We start from the raw sequence: 20,361 nt of genomic DNA on the forward strand, positions 1-20,361 counted from the left end.
CTTGTAATTAGTATGAAAAAAGATCAACTCACGGTCAGTGATCAATATTATTTCCACCAAGCACGACGTTAAAGCTGAGTTTATCAATTTTTCAGACTATGAAAGACTGCCACCAAAAATTGATTGTAGCTCGTTTGATGTTTGCCCATGGGTACCGGCGCGTCCAGCCATAGAGTCAGAAAAGGGGAACCTCAAAAGTTGGAAACTCCTATCAAAACTTTAAACTTGAACAACGTAGACAACCTTCTGGCTTCAGGCACACAGTCTGAGGAAAAGGCAAATTACGATGACATGGAAACACCATCAAATTTCACTGAGGCAGACAGGAAAACAGATGAATTAAAAAGACACCTTTCTGAGGGAAGTCTTGCGTGCAAAGAAGTTGTGACGTGTTGTGTGGAACTTCTGAAGTTTTCCTTCACTGTAGACGAGAATGAAGAAATTCAAGCAGCGTCTGAGGATTTTGTGCTAAAGAAAGACATTCCTCGCATGGTATTCGAAATTTACGCTACCCTGTTAGCGAATTATCCAACTTTAGCGAGCTTTGACCGAGAGAAAGATGAAGTAAGCAAAATTATGAAAGTGTATAATGTTGTTGTTGTTGTTGTTGTATCAAAAACATGTAAAAATAATTATAATTTCATGTTTTTAGCAATTATTTTTTAATACACAATTTTTTTTACTTTAAGATGTTAAAATTGTTTTGATCCTGTCTTTGTTTTCTTAGGAAACTGAGAATGACACAAAAGTTTCAGAGCAACTAAAACATGCTCAAGATGTCCTCAATTTATTGGCTGGTTTTACAGTGAATTTAACTTCTTGCCCTAAGCTGGCTATAGAATTTGGTCAAACAGGGCTTATTCCAGTCTTTCTGGAGATGACAGAGGCTTTAAAGGATTGTATACTAGACATAATTCCATTTGAGGTAGAAAAATACAATTACATTTAGGGCTGATGGATATACTTAATATTTGTTCAAACAGTTTGCATGACAGAAGAAAGAGCTTTGCTTTGCTATATAATTAACAACTACTCACTGAGGTGGAAGTGGTTAGTGGGGGATATTTTACCGAGCCGCAAAGTGGCGAGGTAAATATCCACCACTAACCACCAACACCATGATACGAATAGTTGTTTTAGTGCATGTATATGGTGAAGTTCAATTTTATACTTGGTTCAAATTTTATTTTCCTTTGTTCTCGGTCATGTTAATGTATGATAATTAGTTTGAAACAAAGGAAAATAAAATTTGAACCAAGGATAAAATTGAAGTACAACATGTATACTAAAACAGTGAGATAATATACACCACCAAAAATGTATTTGAGTGATTTCTTCGCTTGTCACAGATGCAAACCGGGAGGCCATTTTTTCCCGAGTTGCTCGGAGGTAAATAGGAAAGGATATTTGGAGTTTGACTAGCCAATCAGAGTGCACCTTCAATGCAATCCACTGTTTTAGCATATACTAAATGTGGATTAGACTTAAAAATAGTTGAATAAATATCCCTTATAACCAGTCCATGAGTAGAGTATTGTAGAATATTTTTGACCTCTCAACAAGGAGAACATTTTTAAATGAAAGATGTCAAGATGGAAAATTTTGTGAAAAGCTTCTATTAATCACTGTTTTTCTATACTAGTATAATTGTTACATTCTTTCAACTTTCCAATCATTAATTTCCTCTCTAGCTGCTAAACATTTCCTTGTAAAATTAGTTACAGGAATTTGGTTTTAGATCAAGATAAGAACTTTTGTTTTGTATGTATTTATGAATATTTATACAGGGTAGCCCAGTTTAGCAGATAGCTAGTTTAAATGGGGCCCTGTGAACACCCACCCATCCCACCCCAGGGGAGGACATCCACCACACAGTAATCTCGTGGGTGGGAAGTTAATTACAGGTAGTACAGGAAGTTGATTACAGGTAGTACCTTCATAAAGTTAACATTCCAAATCGCAATGTTTACATTTTGATTTTACATTTTACATTTTACAGGATCCAGAAACAAAAACAATATCAAAATGGACAGCTAGAGGTAGAACACTGTCAAGACTTCTTGGGTCTCTTGTCAACATGGCCATTCAGGTCCCAAACAGGACAGTCTTTCTGGATAGCAATGGGATACAACATTTACTTCCTTTCCTTCAATCTCCTGTGATTGCATTTTACATCAAGAGTTTATTTTGCCTTGCATACCTTGTTGAAGAGGAAGATAATGAAGCAGTTATGACAGATGCTGGTAAGAATTACTAACAGTCTTTTTAGAAGTAATTGCTCAATATAGAGTTACAGTATATGTCTATAATTCTGAAGAAGGTTTAAAACATTTAAAGTGAAAACATCCTGCTGCTGGACACCTAGCAGACTTTAGGATAATATCCTTTAAATTGTCACCTGGATTAACTGTTGCATTGCTAAAAAACTGACCAAAAAAAAACTGAAAAACTCTATTTAGACAGGTGTTACTAATGCGCTTTAAGAAGGCTTGTCACAAAAATGTATGTGTATATTTTATACTATTGTGCATGATTGAATCCTATTGTCAAATAAATTTTTGTAGAGCAGTTAAATAGATTTGTGGTATCCACATTAATTATCATTAATCGCTATGTCCTTTACTCATCTTTCTGGCAGTTTGTAGCTTGCCCAAACTATTTGAAATGGTATGAAAGTTATCTTGATGAACTTTTTGCTGTAGAGTTATAACTTCTATACAGTTCCACAGAAATGCAAAGAGTATGGCCACTAACCTCCCTACTTAGAGTTCTTATTAGCCCCTTTAGAGGAAGCTGTGGTTGTCCATTCTTCAGGCAAGTCATCCTTAACTCATGTCTTGTTAACATTGGTTTTCAAAACAATGATTTTGTCTCGCAGAACCAATCAAATTTATAATTCACATGTTGGATAAGGCCATCAAGTCAAGTACACGTGAATATCTGGGTTTCTCTGCCAGTGCCATAGCTGATGGTATTAGTAAACTTGCTGTGAATAAAAATAACAGTAGACAAGTAAGATAAATTTGAATTAAGAGTTTACATTTCCATAACAGTTGAAATTCAATTCTTGTTCTTCTTTGTTATCTGTTTTCTCCCACTGTGGTTTAAGACAAAGCAAGAGTTTGTAAATGTTACACAGATGTCAAACAGAGTGAAGAGAGGCCTGATAGTTCAAAAAGGCAATAGTAAAAGGTTCTTATTTCACACAGCAATTAAGTTAGGCAAAACTATATTGAACCATGCAAAAGCACTTTTGTGGAGGTTGTCTGCAAGCCATTACAGCTTGTGAATTAAAGTAGCATAAGTTAGTGAATTTGATATCTGGAGCCTTAGGGTCAAATTGCCTACTCTACCACACAATTTGAATTGCTTTTTTAAAACAATGGTCTCTGCTTTGCTCCATTAGAATGCAATTGGTTTTTCCCTTACCTGCCGGGATTTCATGATTTATTTCCAGTGTACCTCGTCTTCCTTTAGCAAGTTTCTTATCAGCCATTTATATTCATTCAGTGTAATAAAAAAGCAATTATAATTCAGTTTGTGCTATACTAAAGAAATAGCAAGGTATGAATTTCATTATTGCATTCTTAAGTTGACCTTTAAGGGTCTTAAAGGGAAATTGCTTCATGCAAATGAGGTACCATAATTCTCATCAAAAATGAAAATATTGTGTTTAAAAACCCCAAATTGTTTGTGATATCTGGTCTATAACCCAGGGCACAAAGCTGTTGCACTGAGGATTTGGTGTCCTGAAGCAACTGGGTGGAGTGCGCATGAGCAAGTTTCCCTAAAAAGTTTTTGGAGCATCTTGACCTCATGCATCTCCCACTTCATGTGTATGCCACCTACATAGGAACTGTACAAATCTCACCCAAATTTCTAAGGGACTGCTACACAGGCTTGATCAGCCAGATTTTAGAATTTTGGTTATATGAGAGAAACAGAGAAACATTACAGTAATAACTGTAACAGTACTTTCATTAATTTCCAGTTTGGATTTAATGGAGCAATTCCAGCCATTTTTAACATGCTCCTGACATCCAAAGAAGATTTAGATGAGAGGCTAGGAGGGACTAATGCCTTGTGGATGTTGTCATTTGATGCCACTAACAGGGCACTTATCAAAGCTTTCCCGTCAGCCAATAAGATGCTACAAAGATTTGCTCAGGATTGTAATGATAAAGTTGCAAAAGCTTCTCAAGGTGTTCTCTGGGAAATTGAAACAGAAAACAGAAATTTAGAAAGATCAGGTAATAAGAATATTAAGTTTGATAATTTGCATTTACACTTAAATAAACTTTGTAAGGTCATTTTTGAACTGAAATCTTGCTTACTCTTTTTCAAATTTCTCAAGTCCAGCTAAGATTTTTCTGAGTAATTCAGGATCAAAGATGTCTTGGGTAAAGTTAGAATGATGCACTGACACTGCCCTTTAATGTGGAGATAATTAGAGTTCATGATGCCAGGATAACATTGTAGGCCTGTAACATATTGGTCAAGTCTTGTTAATTACCAGTGGTAGATTTAGGCGAGGAAGCCAGGGAACCTGCAGTCAGTGACAAAATTGTTGATACATTGACCTTTCAAACCCCATTACTTCAAACTTATACCCTTTGACCTTGTAATATTAACCTATTTGTCTCCCCCCAAAAAAAACAAAAAAAAAAAACAAAAACAAAACAAAAAACAAAAACAATGTTGTATGGTGATTCGAGAGGCAACACTGAATGGGGAAGGGGGGTTTCAACCATAATTTATAGCATGGCATGAACAGTTGTGTCATTCAACCCATGATTAGCATCGTTCAAACACGATGAGCCAACTAATTTTGATGCAGATTGTGGCTCCTCCCTAATTTTCGGACCATAGCTAGGCACCAGTGACACGAGTGACTATTCACTTATAGTTTGAAGTTGGTAAGAACATGCCACTTACTTGTTCCATATGCCATTTTCAGATTGGATTTCTCAAGGTTTTTGACCTTCCATCCTACGTTGTTCTTCTTGCTTCCTACGTTTTTATACCTCAGGAACCTTTTTGACATTTTAGGGTTTTTATCCCAAGTTCTAAATCCACCCCAAAGAGTACACAAGCTGTATGGTTTCTTACAAAGGGTCTTTGTTGATATATGACCTTTGAACTAACTATTACAATTATTTTAGTGACCACAAAGAATCAGCACATAATGATAAGTTATCAGTGGGATTGTCAAGAAATCGTACTTCGTGTGAAGGATGAACTGAAATCTGTAGGATTTAATGTGTGGATTGATGTTGAGAATATTGAAGGATCTACGTTGCAGAGCATGGCATCTGCTGTGGAGAATTGCATGGTGTTCGTAATGGCTGTATCACGGAAGTATTTTGAAAGCCCGAATTGTCGTTCTGGTAAGTCTTGATAAAATTTTACTTTTATGTTGCGGTAGAAGTCTAATAGATGTACTGAGGTCTTTTTAAAATGGATCTAAAATGACAATTGAAGTATGACAGACTACGGGAACACTCTCTTGAAATTGCGCGCGGACAGTGCAAAAGTGAAAGTAAAAAGAAGATGGACGTCACGGATGTTTTCATTACTACTATTTTTGGTTTCGTCCGGCAGAAAAATGCGTATACCAGGCCAACAATGACTCCCCATTTCCTCTCAATTCCCTTTTGTGAGGAATAACGTTGATTGTTGACTATTTCACTAAAATGCCTCAATTATTTTAAATTTGCCAGTACTGACATCATCTTCCTAAACATAATTCCAATAATTTGATTGTATCAACAAAGTTGAAATGGTAAATTGGCCACCGTTACGATTATAAAAGTTGACGTTTCGAGCGTTAGCCCTTCGTAGGAGCGAATAATTCCAATAACGCATATTTGTTATACAACCGACAGCGTGCGTGGCAATATAAAGCGAATCCTGTGTTCTGATTGGCAACCCGAGCAGGCAAGATGGACCCTTCTTACCTGCTTGGGATCGTCCGCCTTGCAAGAAAAAGATTGCGAAAAAAAAGCGAAGAACGAAGGAAACATTAAACAACTCTTATGAGTTTGTTGCGCTACAATCGCTGTTCGATTTCTTTTCCAGCTCTTGAAATAAACAAGTCGTTCCTGATTCTTATTATATATCGAATTTTTTTTTGCTTTATAATAAATCCTCTCTTGACCGGGCCTGTTTGGTCAAGATGGCTGGATATTAGCCGCGTTCTTTTATTGCGTTTTTATGCACCTCGACTTCGTCTCAGTCCATAAAAACGCAACTGGAAAAGAATTCGGCTAATATCCAGCCATCGTGACCTCACGCTTGGTCAATAACGCATGTATACTGTAGGAGTTCTTGAAATTGCGACTTGAAGATGTTCGAAATTCGACGTAAAGGACCCTTTTCCGCTTAATTGGACTTTTATACTGAAACAAGTGGTTTATAACGTTCTTCGAATTGAAGATGTACTTAGGGAAGAAAGGAAATATGAGGTGATATGGTGCTGTTTATTTTATGATTGACCGTGTTAGATAGTGTCTTGAAAACAAAACCACGGTAATCAGAACGTAGGGGAATAGGTGCAAAAGTCAACACAATGGAAACTCAAAGTAGAAACAAGAAAATGTGATCAGTGCAGGAAAACGCTCATGATAAAATCACGCATTTGATTGGTTGAAAGCGTAATAAGAGTGACACTAAGAAACCAAAGAGAATACTCTCCTTATGCAATTAAAAGTTTCCTTTTAGAATAAGAAATGTTTGTTACTAATGTGATCAAGATAAACTGCCTTGCATTTTAACTCTGTTCCCACGTCAGCAACGGTTATCGAACTAAGTTTCGGAATATCTCTTCACAAATCTGGCTGTTTCCTTTGGCTAGTGAAAGAACTGACATGATAAAAATTCACTGAATCTCTTAGAAGCAGAATATGCGTATCAGTTACGAAAGCAAATCATCCCATTGATGATGGAACGTCGGTTTCAACCCAGGGGCTGGTTGGGCATTATAATGGGCACCAAGCTGTGGATGGACTATAGGGAGATGGAAAATTTTGAAGCGGGAACCAGCCACCTCATAAAGGAACTTGGCAAGACAGTGAAATCCCAAGGTAGGTGTGGCGAGGGGCGTCTACATACTTTTTAGAAGGAGCCCATATTAATATTTTTGTCACAACGAAAGACATAAATATGAAATATTTGCGGTTAAAAAAGGACAATTGCTATTTTCAAGTTTAACCTCTTTAACGACTCAAGTTTGCTTCCCCCTTCTCCCTCCTCAGTAAGAACACCCTAAAGACTTTCGCGCAATCTCAGCTTCTTAAGACGTTAATCAGTCTAATTATTGTTTGCCTTCCATTTAGTTCGCAAACATCGTTATAACGATTCGAATTAATCCTTAGCTCGGAAAAGGAATAAAATTAAACTGTTTCTTTTTCTATAATTTTTCTGTTTTTTTTTTTTACTTTGGCGGGAGAACGGGGTGAGAGTAGTGCACGTTTAGTGTAACGCATGTGACATTCGATGATGGCATAACCAAGGTTGAAAAAGCTCCATCTTTACAAATAGCGGAAAAATGAGAATTAAAATAGATGTTAGACTTATTACTTGAGATATGTGATTCGCCGTCGTGAGGGTAATTACACTACTAATCCCGGATTTTACTCCTTGTGTGAAGTGCTCTCCTTTTGTCACTCTCCCTCAACGTTTAATGACAGGAAGTGGAAAACACAAATCAAAGGAGGACGATCTCACCAAGACACTTCTGTCTTACAAGAAGAATCACCGAAATGTTTATGTGTATCTTTCTGAGTGTGAGAAACTTATCAGAGGCCTGCACTCTTATCTTGCATCTGGTAAGTTGGCTTCAAATGAAGCGTTTTGGAAAGCAGACTGCCTCGTTGGACTTTATGGTAAGATACCCGACCCAACAAGTAGGCATTTGGTTGCGAACTTCTTGGTTGATGTAAATTTACCAGAGTTTTTGACCGAGATAGTAAGAATTCTTCGGAGTCGTTTATATCACGAGGAGCCTTCGCAAGCAGGAGAAAAAACGGTTGGGCCCGTAGAGAAAGATGTGAAGGCAACAAGAAAGAAAAAAGCGACTGCTTTGAAGGCAAGATCTGAAGATGAGATTCCATCTGAGGTAAGATAGGTAAAAGGGTTCTATTAATGAGTTTTCTACTTTTGTGGAATGCACTTTTTGTTAAAAAAGTGAGGATGAGAGACAAATGTTAGATTGAATATTATTATTAAGGAGAAATACAATCAGAAAATCGGGTAAAAACTCCTGCCAGGCTCCTGTCAAGAGACTATTATTAGCGAAAAATGTAAATTTTGTTTAGAACGAAGGCAACTTTTCCATGCAACGTCTCGATAATCTCTCGCCCTCGAACGAGCTACGACTCAAAATGGCAATGCCAGGGGCCAAATCCACTTGAGAACCATGCAGAAATAAAAGTAAAGTTGGTCGGAACAATGGGCAGATATGAGGGTATTTGTTATTTGTGGGCAATTTCTTCCCCTATATCCATTAAGGCAAGAGAATGTTGGAAAATGTAAGAGATAGCGAGCTACAGAAAGGTAGCTCTTTGTGCGTACCATATTTAGTAAACTTTTGAGTTTGTTAAGTTTGTAAATTTGTTTTGAACACTATGAACCGACACGCATGGCAGAACCTTCTCTGTGTTCTTCCTTTCCACAGGGAAATTCGGATGCTAAATGGACCGTCGAAGTACTGTTATCAGTGGCAGTTGCCATTCTGAACTTTACTGATTTCCACGATGCCTTCTGTGTGGCGTGTGGGAATGCAGGGCTGATCAGGGAATATTTGGAGTTGTTAGAACAGCTGAAGAAGTGTACTCCAGAGTTTGAAGTTCATACGGTAGGAGTTTTACTTACATGAATCAACTTATAATCCCCTTAAGAGTATTTTTCTTTATTACCCAACTGTGCTTCGTAGAGTACAACTAATATCACGCGATATTTGTACTCCAGAAATATCCGCGAAATTCGCCCGTCCTGAAATAACAATTGGGCGTTGTTGGATAATAAATCTCTTATTAGGCGTTTTGTTGAGTAGTATCGCTGAGTATTTTTATTCGTTGTTTGTATTTTGACTCGACCTACGGCTCGTCAAAATACGGCGCAATCGTAAAAATACCCAGCGATACTACACAACAAGCCATCTAATAAGATATATTTATCCTCGTGACTTGTCTGCTTGACATTGTATTGATATTGTAAGAAGAAATGTTGTGTTGGTCGATTGGGCGTTAAAGGGTTAAGTAAGTTGTGTCGTGTTTAAATTTTAATTATGGTTTTAAGGTTTTTTCACCAGACTAATTTTGTCCCTGATCATAGTAATAGATATGGAGCAAAGGGAAAACAAAATGAAACTACGGTCAAAGCCGTATTAAGCGGCACCGTATTAGGCGGTCACCCTGTATTAGGTGGCCGGTTGTTAAAGTCCCGAAAATTGTCCCCTTAACTACTGTAATTTTCACCTCTATTCAGTGGTCGTGGTCAGCGGTCGTGGTCAGCGGTCGTGGTCGACCCTGACTGAGTACCAACGGTGTATTTGTATTTTCTTCCTTCTATATTGAAGTGGAACTGCTCAGATTAAACTAAGAATAATCTCTAAGTCGAATTCATTTCTTGTTTATCTCTCAAAATCAGCGTTAGTACTTTGAGTTCAAATGTCCTCAACGCATTGCAGATTATCTTTATTCTAAGTAAAGTTAGGACAAAATGACATTATTTATTGCGTTGACCACTATTCCTTTGAACCTGTATGTGGCGGTTCCTCCGCCATTCCCCGTGGGTGACTGCTAAAGACAGGTTCAAATGTACATTGTGGTTAGAAATATTTTTACTAGAGAAAAGTTTGAATCACAACATCTATATTCGGTGTGATGCAAATTAATAAACCGGTTGGAGGCACTTATTTACAATTCTTCGACTGTTTGTGAGCTTGGCTGTCTACAACTGTCATGTAAATTGCCCGCTTCAAATTGCTAATTTCGGCCCGAAAAAAAACCCTTCCTCACCCCTCTCCACACGTGTCTGCGTTTTATTTTAAATATTTCTTAGCCTTTCTTAGTCTATCCCAACTCTCCCCTCCCATCCCCTCGTTCCTCGTGAGGGAAATCCCGTTGTTGATTAAAAGTACTAAGATTTGGCAATTTTTAGACTTCTCTGACCAGTGCTGAAGACAAAGACTCCAACTTCTCAAGAAAAGGTAGCTTGATATTTGAAGTTCTGGGAGTGCTTCACAATCTCTCCAAACGAATCAGCCTCAAGAAACATTTCGATGATGGTAATGCCGTGGAGACGCTGTTGAGCTTTTTTCGAACAAAGTTCCCTGTCTACAGAATGACTTCTCTTCTTACCCTGGCTTACCTGGTGGACGAGAAAAACAACCACCTGATAATGGCTAGTGAAGGTAAATGGTCTGGAAAAATAGTTTATGGAGACTTTAGGCATCGCGAAAGTTTGTCGGTGATAGCCTTATCGTGCGCATTACAGTATAGATTTACTTGACTTGCTTCTTTTACCGTCAGTTATTTTAATATAGTGCTTTTCGTATGATGCACGATCCTCGCAGTAGATAGCGCTATTTATGCAATAGCGAAAATCAGACTTGAAAAAAATCAGGCCTGTACGGGACTCGAACCACTGACCTCTGCGATACTAGTGCAGCGCTCTACCAATTGAACTAAGAAGCCAACTGGGAGCAGGCCGTTAAGTTGATTCGTAATAAACCCGTGAAAGTGATAAATGAGCTACAATGAATATATGAAGTTGATATATTTTGAACTGCGGTATTAGATACGTATGATGCACGATCCTCGTAGTAGATAGCGCTATTTATGCAATAGCGAAAATCAGACCTGAAAAAAATCAGGCCTGTACGGGACTCGAACCACTGACCTCTGCGATACTAGTGCAGCGCTCTACCAATTGAGCTTTCTCATTTTTATTTTCTTAAAAAAATAGTCAGTGATTTTACGGTAAGTATCATTCATTTCCATCGCCGATTTATTTTCGAAGATTTATTCTGCTCAGTTTTAGTCGATAAATTAAAGTCAGACCAGGATGAGCCCCTACAACTTATCATACGAACTTGAGAAACAACTTAAAAATATTTTAGTAACAGCCTTTCTGAAGAAAAGCGATAATTTTGTTAACAAATTACACCCTAAGATCAGTATGCACATTATCCACACTGTTCTCTATACATTTTCTAAGGTGCTGACAAAGAGATTAAACAATCAAGAACTTATTTAGTTGGTGATCGTTTCCATTATTCACGTGACCGAAAGAGCTGAATAACGTATACGCATGCGCTAGGTTTTGCCGCGGAAACACGGATTTTGAGTCGTTCGCATAGTTGATTTCCTATTCTGTTGCTTCGAGGCGTCGTTTTCCTTGCCGCTTTTCTTTTACAGAACAACCTCCAAAAACTTGGTACACCCCTTAAAAATTTCGAAAAATTAATTTTCTCCTTAAAACCTCTGGGAATAGAAAAATGCCTTCGACGTAAACAGAGTTCCTCGGTTTTAAAGGTCAGCTCTTATTATTTTCCGCTAATTTCGCTAAATTTTAGATCTAGGACACTTGAGCCCGCGTTGTTGACCGCATATCCTCTGACGTAGCATTTCATTATTCAGCTCTGTCCACGTGACCTTCATTTGTGATTCAGAGATGATGATTTAAGGAGAAATTAGATGCTGGTCAATCTCAATAATTTAAGCTTTTGTTACTTGTACAAATTATTCAATAGACGAAGGGCCTTGATAATTTTTTTTCCCAATATTTCTTTATAACTGAGTTGAGGTCTTAACTGCGAAATGTTTTAATTAGAGTCGCATCATTGAATAAGATCTCGCATTCTGATTGTTTAACGAAGCGAGGTATTTAGCGTGGAATTGAGAATTGAAAACGAGGGTAAGTGATATTGTTTTGCATCTTCGTATGCATCACAACTATAAGTGATGCTGTTTTCTTTTTTTTCTTATTTTTATTAAATAATGCGATTCACGGAAAATCCATTTCTTGACTCGTGAATTCCGCGTTAAATTTCCCTTCAAAACCGATATCGCACGAATCGATATCGGTTTTCGCGTGCAATTTCAAGCGGAATTCTCTCGTCAAGTTATGAATTTTCCCATAAATTTTCTCGTCTATAATACTCTGGTGTTTTGTTTTTTTTGATGCGTTTGCTAGATCGGCCAGCATGGAGGTATTCCCATGCTGGTCTCCATGTTACGAGGTCCCAAGGAACACAAGGAAGAGCAAGTGGCGGCAACCAAAGCGCTGTACATGTTGTCGTTCGACAAGACGAACAAGGAAATAATTAGAACTGACAGGGACACCATGTCGTCGCTGCAAAGTCTGCAGAGTTCAGATAATAAGGAAATATTGCAAGCGGTGTCTGGTATAATGTGGGAAATACACGGAAAGAAGGGACACTCCGAAAACACAGGTACATCTTCAGTCACTTTCAGGCCATGGCCATGGAAATGTGACGAATATGGCTTAAGGGATCAAAGTTGAATTTGAAAAGTCCGAACAGACTGAAATTCTTTAATTCTGACGATCATGAGAATTCTCTTCGCTTCTAGGTATAACATCGAATTAATAAAATTGAAGACTATTTTGTTTTGATCACCTAGATCACCTAGATCACCTAGTCCCTAACCCTAACTTATGTCCGGAAGCCTATTTGACTAACAACAGACTATCGATTTGCGTTAAGAAAAGAGATAAATGGAATTTAACCATGAACTGGATATGGTGCCCTTCAACCATCTCGCTTTTAACCTAGGGCACTTCGCTTCTTTTGGCCAAATTTCATCACAGGCATGGGGTCTTCGTTTCTGCAAAACTGAAAACAAAAGGCATTTCTAAACTTTTTAAGGAGAAGCATCGACCTCGGCGGGGAGGAGGGAGGAAGGATGTTGACTATAGTATGAAGGCTGACCTCGTGTTTTTATTGGCAGATTCTGAAGAGCATGTGATGATAAGCTACCAGTGGGATACACAGCAAGCTATGCTTCGAGTGAAACAGGAGCTCGAAACTCGAGGATTCTCGGTATGGATGGACGTGGAGCAGATGGAAGGATCCATTTTGGAAACAATGGCTCGAGCTGTGGAGAAATCGTCTGTTTTAGTCGTAGCAATGTCACGAAAATACCAAAACAGTCCTAACTGTAGATCAGGTAGGTACTCTACTTAGCTGCTCCCCACAGTAGAGAGATAGTTTCAAGAGATACTGATCTACATAGAGGAGAGCTTTCTCTTTAGTGGGAGATTTGTCAATGGATGGCAGATGCCATAAAGTAGAATTAGAAACCTGCATCCTGGAGATTCTAATGTATGAAAATTTCCTCTAGTCCCCCGTTTGAGGAATGTCTGATGTTATTGAACGTTATCACAACGACATGTATTTCGCGAATCCTCTCCATGTGGTACTGACTTTTTCCACGTGGTACTGACTGTTGAGCTACCTTTGTTAATGTGTAGAGGCCGAATACGCTTACCAGAGAAGGAAACGCATAATTCCACTGATGATGGAATCTGGATATAACCCTGAAGGCTGGCTGGGGATTATACTGGGCGCTAAGCTGTGGATGGACTTCAGGAAGGAGCCGAATGTTGGAATTCAACAGCTTCTGAAGGAAATTTCTAAAGTAAAAGCGGGTATGAACTGAGCATGTCAACTTATGTTGGGATTGAATTCTATTTTTATGTACGACTTCATGAAATTGTGATTTTTTTCTTATGTTAAATATTCTTGCAGCTACCTCCCAAAGCCAATTGATGGGAAGCACCCCACTAAAGGCAAGCGGAAGTGAGAAGGTTTTAAAATGGAGGAAAGAGGATGTCGCCAAATGGTTACAGGATATTGGATTTCCAGTGTAAGTTGTAGTTTCTTAAATGGTCAAATTTAAAAACGTCTTTGGATAAGCGCCTACTCATAATCGGCCACAGCAATAACTGTCGTAAGTGAAATAGTTTTCATGTCTGAAGATGTAATGGGAAAATATAAGGGTAAAATCTTGGAGGAGTTCATGCATCTCTGGTTTGTTTCCAGAGAGGGCATCAGTGTCAGAGGAAAGCTGGATGGTCCCCTGTTGCACATGCTCAATGAATTGAGGAAAGAGGTTAGTATAAATTCTTCAGCCAAGTTTAGTGAGTGTGATGATCCGTCACTTATTAGCGCTTTCGCGCGATATGTTCAAGCCTGTCACGGGATAGATTACTGCTCAGCCTCAAATAAGGAATGTCCAGTGACATTCCTCAGGTGATATTTCCAATGTTTGACCCTTGCGTCCAACCAGTTGGGAGGGCGTTTTGCCGTCATTACAGGGAAACAATAAACGAATACGGTATTTGTTGATTAAGGCGTACAAAAAACCGATGAACATGCGTTTGTGACCGTTTGAAAGCGTTTTGTTCCGCGTGCTGTTAATAATATTTTAGGGGTAATTACACAGTGACCATCAATTGTCACCAAAGTTTGTTCATTTATTCGTCTTTGAACATTATCTGTTTCTCGAAAGTGTTTGTCTTACGGAACAGATAATATCCGCGGACTAAAGTCCGTGTACGTTTTTTGTACGTCAACTGGAAGGTACTTTGTATATACTTCTCTCATCGTAACGAAACGGGTTTTTTAGTATTTCAGAGGTTTAAATGTCTTTCTTTCTGTAGTGTAGGTCATTTGTGCTATTTTCGTAGAACACGAGGTCAGAGTTAATGGAAGGTTGATATATGATTTTGCTTTTTCAGAGCCCCGAATTCTTTTACAGCTCAGTTAAAACAGACCTCTGCTTCCCGACTGTAATCGAAGTTCTTCAGTTTACCAAAGAGTTGAAAGAACTATTTGGGTAAATCAATATAGTGAACCTCAGCATGAACTTCTGGTGCAGGATGGTATGGTCTACATGTAAGAACTAATTTGACGTGAGTGAGTCAAATCAATTCGTAGCACATGCCTTATGAGTTAGACGCCGCCACCTTTGTTCGCGCCGTAAATCAATCTCATAGCAGCAGGTTGAACATCATGATTACCCAAACCCAGCCCACCTTCAGGCACCTGTCACACAACACAGCCAAAATGGTGTCTGGAATGAAAACGTGAATGGGAGAAAGGGAGGGGAACAATGCAGGCAGATTAGCAAAGAAAATTAAGCGAAAGTGTATCGCAATGCACCTGCATGCCTTCCTGGAGTCCCCATGTATATCACAGTGACGAAAGCTCTGCACTGACTTGGTTTTAATCTGGTTTAAATTGATATAGCCTCGTTAAAATTTTAGGCGAAGCTGGCTACCCTCTACCACATTTAAGGGCAGTCACCCTTTAAGGGCAGTCAAATTTATTGGATAACCCGTATTTCATTTGGCAGAGCAAACAGTGTTACAGATTTGACGGTTTCGAATCCCAACGTAGCCTTGGTATATGTGCTTTGCCTGCAAATACGGTATGAGACGATCGTTTCCTTCCCTAAACTGTAACGTGTTTTTCCTCTTCGAAGCGAAGTGTAGCCGAGACCTATTTTCGAACATGTACCTCAGAGTAACGAAAGCTACGCGATCTAGAAGAACGTTCCAAATGTGCATCATTTACCCTTGGCACGACTGTTTTACTCCGCAGTTCTTGCTTATTTCGTTAAACATCTGGTTTAACTTTGAGGAGGGATCGTAATCGGTACCAAGTTGAATTTCACTCTTTCCAACATTAACAAGGGGAATTGAAGGAGGTGCCGACAGCTCATTTAAAATATAGGTACTATTTCATTGTTGAATGTGGCTTTGTAAATTACTAAGGGTGACTGCCAGATCATGTTTACAACTGTACAGTAGGATTTATGGGATAATCTTAAAGTTATTAGACTTCTCTTGTTCGAAAAAATACGAACGGATACAAAAGCAGAATGCACGTAAGATGATCCAGAAAAAAGAAATTACAGAAACGAAGAAAAACCTCAAACAAAGAAATGAAACAAAAAACAGAACACAGCAAATCTGAACATTAGGGTTACTGTTCATACCTTTGGTTTGACCTGCTTTCGTGGGAGTCTCAAGGGAGGAGTGGGGGGGGGGGGGGGTTGTTGGGGTTTGACCAGGGAAGTTGTCCTTTTATCTGTAGAAACCCTGGCTACGCCTTTGATTACTAATTATCATTAAACTCAATTAAAATCCAACTTTATTGGATAACGTTACTTCAGCAAACTGGTGCGTGGAACGAAAATAAACGTGAGCTCTGACTGCTTATGCAAGTCAAAAGTCCTATGAGCTACCTGATGCAAAATCTCAAAAGGGGTTCTTGCAACCCACTTACCATGTTACGTTTTGATTACAAGCAAGAGACGTTCTCTTGTTTAAACCTGCGTATGTTTAAATGTTGCTGATTAGTTATTAACACTCTACGCTCAAAACCTGAATGTCACTGCTTACAAGCAAGCGACGTGTTCTCTTGTTTGAGTCTTACCACGTTAAAATATTATTTATTAGTTATTAACACTCTACGCCCAAAGCCTGAATGTCACTGCTTACAAGCAAGTGATGTGTTCTCTTGTTTTAGTCTTAGGTATGTTAAAATGTTATTTATTAGTTATTAATTAGAAAAAAATCTACGCTCAAAACTTGTCATGGCAACACTGAATGTCACGGATCGAAATGGCCCCAGTTGTTACGGTCATCTCCCTACAACCTCAGAGTACATGTGCATCAAATTACTGCAGAAAAAAAGAAAAAAATGAAGGGTGAGAAAAAACTAGGTAATGGCAATTTGGTATTATAACCGGGTTAGTGGAGCTTACTGCAGTGTTGACACTGCATTCACCCTAGAAAGGAATACCCTCAGAATCTTGGGCTGAAAAACAATATTATCGCAAAACCTACGGGGCCTTAGGACACAGCTGTTACGAAAGCAACAAATGACAGTTCGTTAAATCGTTCAACGTCTTCAATTTATCGGATGTAATAAACCAATGCCCCAAGTGTAAAAACAGGATGAGTTACGTCTATCAAATTATCATCAGTTGTATTTGTTATTTCACAATACTTACGTTTCTGTACTCGTTCAATTTCGCCCTCAGGCGGTTACCAAAGTCAGCATGAACTTGAGAAAAGTTTTTCACCTGGAACGAAAAAATGATTAAGTCCACTTTTCTATTGGACTGGGAAAGATGGATAAAATATTTTCCGGCAGCAGAGCACTTTTGTTTACAGAAATGGTGGAGTAGGCCCTATATAATATCTGTTTGACCTCATTTTGTCATTTTTGGCAATGGAACTCGACGTAAGGCCGAACCTGAAGCACTGAATAGTTGTACACCTTGCTTTATTCAGAGCTTTGGACGCTTCTGAAAATCAACTTAAACCGTTGCGCAGTGTGAAAAGGAAAGTGATTGTGGTCTAATACTTACTGCTCTTTCCTGGAGAAAATCCTTGGCGTCCTTCAGATGAGCGGCAATGCTGTTCACCAGGCGTTCTTTGGCACCTTTGTCCAGGGTTTTCTCCCAGAAGGTTGTGACCTACACATTCAGGGTTAAATTGATACAAATAGAATATTCGTTTTACAAACGTAGATGTTTTTGGAGTAACGGAAAATAAATGTTAAAAGATTATCAGGTTTGGAGGAATACGAAAAGAATAGTGTTCCAAAATTTGGAAAGCTGTCAATTGTTCTCTGGACGTGATTTTGGTGTTTTTGGTGTGGAAGGGAGGAATAATAGAACTCCGAAGCATTTATTTTGATTTCAAAAGTTGTGAGAATGAAGCACATGTACTTAGTCAATCACATTGTTGACGTCAGGTGATGTTTTAACATAAGCCGAATTATAATCCAACCTGAAAAAGGTTGTCCTCATCCCCAGACTCATCGCATAATTTATTGTGTTGTCGAGTTGACATAGATGTTTAATCCTACCTGAGAATAGTTGTCCTCATCCCCAGACTCATAGCGTTGGGCATCACCATTTATCTGTAAGAAAGCAAAGGAATGAATTTGTGAAATTGTCTGGAGACAAAAAGTCCAGAAAAAGGTCGAACTCGTCGGCAGTCAGTCATTGCTATTTTCCTTACCTTAAATGTGTGCGGCTTATACTTCATGTCATCCTTGGGTCCGCTGAAGCTGTTGGGATAGTAGTTAGGGCCCTCTGAAAAACATTAAATCGATGGACGAAACAGAAATTAGTTCTCGGAGATAAACGATTAAACGTTCGTTTATCTAGTTTTTAGATTATTGGAAAACAGTATGAAGCTAGCTGGGCAGCTTTCCATTGCTGAAAGACTCGTTTACAGTGATTTAATGACGGTTCATTTTGACTTGAAAATCGACGCAGAAAACCATTGTTCTGTAGGGAGGCCACAATCAACAATCCAATACTTCAGGCCTTACCGGGGATTTCATAGCACTGCGGTCCGTCCCTTTGGTAGTGTTTGTGTCCACCTCTGGTCATGTACGGACAGTTCACAGGCAGCTGTAAGTAGTTGGTTCCCAATCGGTGAAGATGAGTGTCGTGGTAGGAGAACAGACGGCCCTGTAACATTACATGTTAAACTTGGTAAATTCAGATTTTACTCTTAAACACAAATATGATTTACTAGGGTGACCTTTGTTGTACCTGAAGCATTTTGTCGGGAGAGGCTTCAATTCCTGGAACCATAGAAGCAGGATTGAAAGCACTTTGCTCTATCTGTGCAAAGTAATTCTTTGGGTTCTCATCCAGCACCATTTTTCCAACTGGTATCAGAGGGTAGTCGGCATGTGGCCAGATCTATATTACAAACAGAAAACAAAAGGATACCAACATTATTTCAAGGTGTGATTACGGTCTACAAAATAAAAGCGAAAAACAATGAATACACTCTGCATCTACTTTAAATTTCTAGAGTTGACTGGGAAAATCATTTTCTGTTGATCGAGTGGTAGCGAAATGAAAACATCTGATTAAATTCACCTTGGTCAGATCAAATGGATTGAAAGAGCATTTTTCAGCCTGGTCAAGCGTCATAACTTGAAGGTACATTGTCCAAGAGGGCTGAGGAGAAAGAAAAAAGCAAATTATATCTTCTAATGACGGTACACGCATTGATAAGCGTACTGATTATGATAAATACAAATCGCGAGTGAAAGAACACGAGGGGAACAGACATATGACTGTATACTTACATATTTCCCATTGGCAATTGTGTTGTAAAGCTTCCTGTTGTTGTAGTCTGCGTCAGAGCCAGCCAATCGCTCTGCTGAATCAGCAGGCAAATTTTTTACTCCCATATCGGTCTATAAGTAAAATAATACACTCAATAAGTCATTTGAAAGTATACCAGCACCAGCATTCGGCAGACCTTTAAGCTTTGAAGGACTGTTATATGTTGATTTCAACTGAAAGCCAAGACTGCGAAAACAACTTGACGGTGAGATGATTTGTTGTTTCTTTTAATATGGCAAAATCAATGTTCCTTACATAGATACATGATACATGTATCAACATGAAGACTTTGAGGTGACTTATGTATACGTATTGTTTTGTATTGCCTACCCTATGAATACAAATGGATATTAAAGCCATACCTTGAGATGGAACTTGCAGTAGACAGCCTCCCCTTTTGCATTCACCATTTTAAAAGTGTGACTTCCATATCCATTCATGTGCTCGTAGCCATCAGGAATGCCACGATCGCTAAACAGGAAGCACACTTGATGGGTGGTCTCAGGACGGAGGGTGATGAAATCCCAGAACATGTCGGGGTCCTAGACGACAAAAAGGGCGCTCAATTTGTTTCTCTTCCTTGCTGCTCTAGCAATTGATTGTTATTAAAATCTGGACATATGATGAAAAGACAATTGAACCTACTTAATCAGTAGCTTAGAGCAGTGCATGTCGATACCTTTTACTACAACGACTTACTTTCAAATGAGTAACAGGATTTCTCTTCTGAGTGTGAATAAAGCTGGGGAACTGAAAAAAACAAAAGCAACAACAACAAAGACGATTATTACACCGAAAACCTTTTTTTAAAAAGTCGCAAACTTTCACACTAAATGTTTAAAACTTACAAAGATTGGATCTCTGATGAAAAAGATTGGAGTGTTGTTTCCAACAAGATCCCAGTTTCCCTCTTCAGTGTAGAACTTCACAGCAAAACCACGTGGGTCACGAGCTGTGTCAGCACTGCCAGACTCACCGCCTGAAAGGTTAAAAATAGTGTTGCTTCTTCAGATGTCTTGTTAATCTAACAATCTGGTATTTTCTAAACAAAGTGTATCGGCATAAGCAAAGGAGGGAAGGAGTGGGACACAAAAAGAAAACCAAGGCACCAGCAGTTTGAATGCGACTGACAACCAAAAGAATGAAACGAGATTGTAAGGACTTA

The 20,361-nt window shown here is 38.7% G+C and overlaps 2 protein-coding genes across 3 annotated transcripts in view; one reads left to right on the forward strand and one right to left on the reverse strand.

Moving 5' to 3' along the window:
• Positions 1 to 17,609, forward strand: LOC111321288 (uncharacterized). Its single transcript, XM_088732377.1, has 17 exons — positions 1 to 564; positions 728 to 925; positions 2,000 to 2,243; positions 2,879 to 3,012; positions 3,992 to 4,250; positions 5,163 to 5,387; positions 6,894 to 7,082; positions 7,689 to 8,116; positions 8,675 to 8,854; positions 10,162 to 10,414; positions 10,969 to 10,982; positions 12,199 to 12,457; positions 12,975 to 13,193; positions 13,498 to 13,674; positions 13,775 to 13,892; positions 14,069 to 14,138; positions 14,767 to 17,609. Exons 1-17 carry the CDS (start codon positions 148 to 150, stop codon positions 14,866 to 14,868), a joined length of 3,486 nt encoding a protein of 1,161 aa, XP_088588503.1. The 5' UTR covers positions 1 to 147; the 3' UTR covers positions 14,869 to 17,609.
• Positions 16,167 to 20,361, reverse strand: part of LOC111321292 (catalase) — an 8,176-nt gene continuing 3,981 nt past the window's right edge. For both annotated transcript variants that reach the window (XM_022924134.2, XM_022924136.2), the window contains exons 3-14: positions 20,045 to 20,175; positions 19,896 to 19,946; positions 19,559 to 19,738; positions 19,157 to 19,267; positions 18,945 to 19,025; positions 18,609 to 18,761; positions 18,383 to 18,524; positions 18,067 to 18,140; positions 17,912 to 17,965; positions 17,409 to 17,516; positions 17,049 to 17,120; positions 16,167 to 16,715 (exon numbers count right to left, since the gene is read on the reverse strand). In XM_022924134.2, the coding sequence (XP_022779869.2) occupies positions 16,713 to 16,715; positions 17,049 to 17,120; positions 17,409 to 17,516; positions 17,912 to 17,965; positions 18,067 to 18,140; positions 18,383 to 18,524; positions 18,609 to 18,761; positions 18,945 to 19,025; positions 19,157 to 19,267; positions 19,559 to 19,738; positions 19,896 to 19,946; positions 20,045 to 20,175 (1,160 nt within the window). In that variant the 3' untranslated portion in view covers positions 16,167 to 16,712. The remainder of the gene's footprint in view (positions 16,716 to 17,048; positions 17,121 to 17,408; positions 17,517 to 17,911; positions 17,966 to 18,066; positions 18,141 to 18,382; positions 18,525 to 18,608; positions 18,762 to 18,944; positions 19,026 to 19,156; positions 19,268 to 19,558; positions 19,739 to 19,895; positions 19,947 to 20,044; positions 20,176 to 20,361) is intronic.

This window comes from Stylophora pistillata, chromosome 1 (assembly GCF_964205215.1).
Source record: "Stylophora pistillata chromosome 1, jaStyPist1.2, whole genome shotgun sequence".
Classification (NCBI taxonomy): Eukaryota; Metazoa; Cnidaria; class Anthozoa; order Scleractinia; family Pocilloporidae; genus Stylophora; species Stylophora pistillata.

Coding starts and splice junctions, on each gene's coding strand:
- LOC111321288 (XM_088732377.1), top strand. CDS start 148: ATGGGTACCGGCGCGTCCAGCCATAGAGTCAGAAAAGGGGAACCTCAA. Junction 3,013..3,991: donor ATAAAAATAACAGTAGACAA/GTAAGATAAATT, acceptor ATTAATTTCCAG/TTTGGATTTAATGGAGCAAT. Junction 13,893..14,068: donor CAGGATATTGGATTTCCAGT/GTAAGTTGTAGT, acceptor GTTTGTTTCCAG/AGAGGGCATCAGTGTCAGAG.